This window comes from Ruditapes philippinarum, unplaced genomic scaffold, assembly GCF_026571515.1.
Source record: "Ruditapes philippinarum isolate M1 unplaced genomic scaffold, ASM2657151v2 ctg14619_1_1_1_1, whole genome shotgun sequence".
NCBI lineage: Eukaryota > Metazoa > Mollusca > Bivalvia > Venerida > Veneridae > Ruditapes > Ruditapes philippinarum.
In genome coordinates, this window is record NW_026857593.1 from 9,259 (window position 1) to 15,190 (window position 5,932).

At 32.0% G+C, this 5,932-nt stretch overlaps 1 protein-coding gene across 1 annotated transcript; it reads left to right on the forward strand.

The window, feature by feature from the left end:
- Positions 1–514: 514 nt before the first annotated feature.
- LOC132750260 (uncharacterized) lies at positions 515–3,731 on the forward strand. The gene is made up of 3 exons (XM_060740202.1): positions 515–920; positions 1,263–1,359; positions 3,181–3,731. The coding sequence occupies exons 1-3, from the start codon at positions 612–614 to the stop codon at positions 3,324–3,326; spliced, it is 552 nt and encodes a 183-aa protein (XP_060596185.1). The 5' UTR covers positions 515–611; the 3' UTR covers positions 3,327–3,731.
- Positions 3,732–5,932: the final 2,201 nt, after the last annotated feature.

Here is a 5,932-nt window from a genome sequence, read left to right on the forward strand (position 1 = left end):
CCAAATAAGCAAGACACAATAATTGAACGCGTAAATACACTCGTACTTGGTACTGTTTCCAACAGATAATTGATTTCCCCACAGTATTTAGTCCATACCTGATTAGATTTAATTGTTTCCCCCCAATGAATATAAATTGGTGAAGTGTATATTCAATGTGCTTGTATTCGTGCACTGCCACACGTATGAATAATAACATAGGGAGTAGTTTTTTACCGACTTCCATCATTTAATACATTTACCTGAAACCATGGTGCACGCTCACTTTGCATCGCATCACGCCCTGTCGCAAAAATATGCCGTCTGATTAAGTCTGATTATTTCTAAAATTTGTGAATAATTATTCTTTAATTCAAACCTTGAATTTAATTATTAACGTTCATTTTATATCATCTTTTTAGCTTCTTAACCACTTTGCATTTACATAATAAATGAAGCAATCTGATTAAAATGTATTAAATTGCTCGTGGTAAGCAGCTATATACGTATCACTAAAGCCTAATGTAACTTCAAACATCAGTCAATATAATAAAGAGGTTAGACTATAAGCTTCAGAATGATGAATAAAATTATAGTGTAAATGTTACAATTTAATGTAATTGTATCTAAAAATGACTCTAACATTTTTACTTTTATCTTTAACAGTATTATGTGTGTTCAAAAACACACGTGCTATATCTCAAATAAGTAAGGAGCATTTAAATAAACGACTTGTTGGACATGAAATATATGAAATACGTGTTAATGGACGACATGACTGTATCCGCAAATGTTTCTTTCTGCCAATGTGTAAAAGTACAGATTATAATGGAAATGACCATATGTGTAAATTAAATGATGTGGACAGCACTTCTGTCGATATGACGGAGTTTGAGGACAAACCAGGAGCAGTATTTTCTGATATCACAGAATGGCCAATGGTATTTTTGTCTTATGTACTAAGCTCTTCTTGAATTTTTTACAAAGAGACTAACGAATTAGCTTTTTTACGACTTTCGGTTGACATGAAAGAGAAACTTATACCATTTTGTTTCACCGCTGTATTATCTTTAATCAAATAAACAGATAATATACTTTGCACTGTTAACGGAAAAGGTTTCAATATAGTATTGGCTTAACATTTTGACTTTCGCTTTTAACTTTTACTTCTGGTCTCGCTAATTTAATTCTGTTTCGGTCATTTGATGTTAATTTCGATGAACAGACCATTTTTTTATTCTTATAATCAGCAAGAAGCTTAGAGAGCAAACTTTTTATTGCAGGCAATAGCAGGTGCATGCGGCCATCGACCCTGCTCAGAAGAACAACAACGATGTCTTCCCCATAAAAACACTTATCGATGTGCAGATACGGAGAAAGGTAACTTGTTGATATTATTCTTAATTTGTACTCCATTTTATCTAATTCACCTTCACTGTGTTCATTATATTTTATAATAGATGACGACTTGAATACATTAAAAGAAAGAAGCACCTCAAATAAAACTGTAACAGTTAACATTTTAAATTCAGAAACATCAACAACGTGCTTTTACGGATTTTAGTTAATCGCGGAACGTATTTTTAATGCTTTTTAGTTATGAACTAGGTTTATTTATACTATTTTACTATCGTTTATGATAATATGATGTTTAAGAATAAAAGGGCATGTTTTGCTAGGTTTTAACGTTTGTTTTTTTAGAATCACAGGGTTGTCTAACCGCATTCGGAATGATCATTTTTGACTACAGTATGCAATAAGTCATTACAACTCTTTAAGCTTGGAACAAAGTTTATCATCTATCTATGCATGCACAATAATGTGTAAGAATTACGTCATTTTAGATTATGTATATCAAATGGCCCGAGTGTAAGCGTAAAAGTTTATAACAAAAACGTCAACATTACATAACAAACATATTGAAGGTGTTGTCAGTAATTTTGTTGTACATTTGTAACATATTTATTCCGATTTTAAGAACATAATTTAACTATCCTCTGTTCTCCAACTTTGATATTGAAACATGATCAACAAATCAATACTGCTTTTCAATTAGTAATATTCTGTAAAAGAAAAATTGCATAAAGACATCCATTTAGAATGAAACAGAGGCAAACTTTTGTACAAATGCATAGATGATTACCCGCAATTCAATGAGATTTTCGAGTAGTTTCATTGAATGAGTTTTGATTGTAAGCATAGACTTGTTGTCGCATGAGATTGTGTAATCTTTTTGGGAGCAGCAAAAATTGTTACATAAACTATAAATTGGCATCATCGAAACTTATGGTAGTGGACAATTGTCTTGACATTGACTTAAAATTAATATTGATATTCGGGAAACTTATTTACTTTACTTTACAAACACATCGAAGACATCTATTAATCACTTTTCTCAAAATTCGTAAGCAAAGGTATTTTTATACACCACTTGTTAATAGACCTTATCAAGCACTTCAAATGCTACGAATCGCCGAACAGCCAGGTATTAAATCTTTTCTGGAAATAAAATTCTTCCTAATCAACATCACTTATATTTCTTCTTTAAAAGATATAATACGAATATTGTTTACACCACATGGGCCTACGTACTGGAGGTTCATGAAGATAGTATTTTAATAATATATGATTATATAGCTAACCCGTAAAACACATGGCGGATGGACCTCTTTTTGAGATCTTTTGTCATCCATATTGTTATCATGTAGTATCAATTTTCCATTCTAATTGCCTTCAGGCAAACAGGCAGGTGTAGATGTTAATTTTATATATCGCCGTCAGGGAATGGCGACCGAAAGCATCACCAACAGTTAAGGAAGCAGACATATAGAGAACACAACCAACCACTTTATTTAATACAATAACCTTCTTTGAAGGTAGCATGTGTATAGTTCTTTCCGACCAAAATTCACATATTAAATAAATACATTTGCAATAATTAACAACATTGTCTCAAGTAATATTTTCACATGATTTTCGGATTCCATTCCTTTCTTACTAGAAAACATAGTACACAAATTGGTGTGGCGGCTGCCTGGGGCCCTGTGCTGTTTTTGTTTGGGGTCCCCCTGGGCTCCTTGTTTCTGGGTCATGTGGGATTGCGTTCATTGAACGCCACCTTTCATTGTTGATTTTGTTTACCATATTTTTTATGTATTGTACTGACTCTGGATTATCAAAAGATTAACCGATGTATTTCAGAGGCCGACTGCAAAGAGATCAAGAACAAATATCCCTTGGCTAAAGACGGTGTATACACAATACAGCTATGGTTGTCTCATCAAGTAAAGTCTGTTTATTGTGACATGACAACGGACGGTGGTGGATGGACGGTAGGTTTTGTGTAAGAGGGTAGTATAAGAATAATTGCGTGATTTCGTAAAACAATATTTTCAGGCATAGCCAAAGCTATAAATTCTTAACGATTTTATACCATACTGTCTCTTAAATAAATACGTGATCTTTTAGACATTAATAAACTAATTAAAAATATTGATTTTTTGAACTTACAAGAGGTAGACTAGATTTTTACGTTCACGGTTTCAATAACCCTTTCAGATATTTATTGATATGCATGATGACTTTATCTTCACCAATATGACACAGTCCTTCACATTCATAATTCAGGATGCCTACCAAATAAGCATCTGTAAATTCATTGTCTTTCCCTTTTTTAAGTATTCTATATTAATATAATTACAATTTATGAGTTTTTTTATTACGTACCAGAGACAACATTTATATAACTTCCATTTCCCTTCCAGGAACGAATCGATATATAAAGGAACAAACCAATATGTTCTTACTTCAATGTTTAAGCAGATATAATTGTTTAACGAAAACACAATCTAATTAAGAGTATTTAAATAATACAATATTTTTTTCATAGTTACATTAAGGCCGAGAAGGTTTTTTTTCAACTGTCATGTTGAACTTAGTTTTGCAATGCAAACATCTTAGTTCTAAAACTGTTATGATGTCTTGGAATCGGTGTAGTCACTGATTTATTTTGCCGCAGTTTAAAGATAATTGTGGCACAAGTCAATTCGCAATGTCAAAATTATCAGTTGACACTAAACTGTAACGTTCGATCACATATTTGAAAGGACAGAAACAACTGAAACTTTGAACGTTGAATCTCGATAATATGAGAGATATGATAAGGGAGATGTTCCGGAATATGTTCCGGTATGGCATAAACAATTTCAATCTAACGATGGTTCAAGCGTTAAGGATAAAAGTAAAAGCGGTCTCCGTATCCGAGTTTATAAATAACTTTGTACTAAGTCTCATAGATCTGTATCCGTTTTCCAGTTATTTAATTATAAAATCCCTTTAAAACCCATCTGATGATATTTGCCTTAGAGGTATTTTAACACATATTTGTGATAAATCTAATTCTATATGAATATTCCCATTAAAAAGCAGATGACGTCCAATTTGGATCGACGGAGTTACAACAAGTATTTTAGCTATTTATATATACTTAAGTTAAAGAACATATCCAATTAGTTCCTTAAAAACAACGTTGAAAAAAGGGGTGAAAAAAAACCTTTAAAAACCATTAACACCCTTAAATAAAAACTATTGGGTATTGTTTCATTTACCGGGTCTTTTTTAAAGACTTTTGTAAAAAAATGTCTCTTTTTTTTCATCAGCAGAAAATTAAAACTTGTCCGTTTAGTAAAAAAATCCATTTCCGATTTATTTTCTTTCACGTGGATTGCTATTTATTACCCTAAAGAAATTAAAGTAAGCTATCTTTGTTTATCATTGTTTTCCCAATCCCGTTTAAAGGGATCTTTAAACTTTACAAGAAATTTTGAAAGTTATCAAATGATTTAAAATTTGGGATGGTGAATTCGGCTAGGAAATTTATTCGGAACAGTTGAAAAAATTTTTTAAAAAAAATTTTTCCCCATTTCAACCTCTAGAAAATTTGTCTTGAAAAGGTACAAAACGGGTTTAAAGGGAAAAAGAAGTTTAAAAAAAAAAAAGTCTTCGGGTTTCTTATCAGAATACAACAAAAAAAAAAAGTATATCAAAAAAACTATATTCAACATGGTTAACTATATTTGAAAAATGATATTCAACAAAAAGTTTATATACGTACAAACATAAAAAATAAAAAAATTTAACGAAAAAAGACAAAAGTTTTGTTTTTTTTCATGCTTGAATGTCAGGTCTGAGCGATTCAGGAAATGACGTCCGTGGATTTACGCAAAGAGGGTTAAATTTCCCCAGCTGAAAACGCTTTTTTTGCCTTCAACAAAATATTTTCACCTGATAAGGTCCTGCGTTCCACTAAATTTTACGAAACAACTGGAAGCAGGGTTTTTGTAAAAAACTTTTTAAAATTTATGGCCGTTACGGCACACTTTAGTTAACAATTTATGTCTGTACGTAAAGTCACGATGAGTAGCAAATGTAATAACTATATTGAAAATGTCCATAACAAAATGTTTTAACTCGAAATCCACGACCTTTTTAAAAATTGAATTAATTTAGCTGGATGAGCCAAAAAATATGTTTCGAAACGTCAATATCGCAAATTAAATTTTACATTTTTTATCTTTGTTGAAGGTATGGTGTGGTAGCGAGGGTCATTTAACTACATTATTGTGAGGTTTGTTACTTCAATTGTGTACTTTTTCTCCATCTATATAGATATAAATCCTGGACGTGGTATGCCTTATCATAATGGATACCCCTTTTCAACATTAGACGCTGACCACGACGACCACGATACTGTTAACTGTGCAGCTAAAGATCTAGGTGGTTGGTGGTACAGAAGCTGTGCACAAGTCAACTTAAATGGAGAGTACGTTACACCTGGGACTGTGAGACCTAAAATAGACGAAGCTGGAATGATATACAAACCATTTAGACGGGCGGAGTCGTTGAAAATCTCGAAACTGATGTTCCGGATGGTTTGAGAACATTATTGATACAA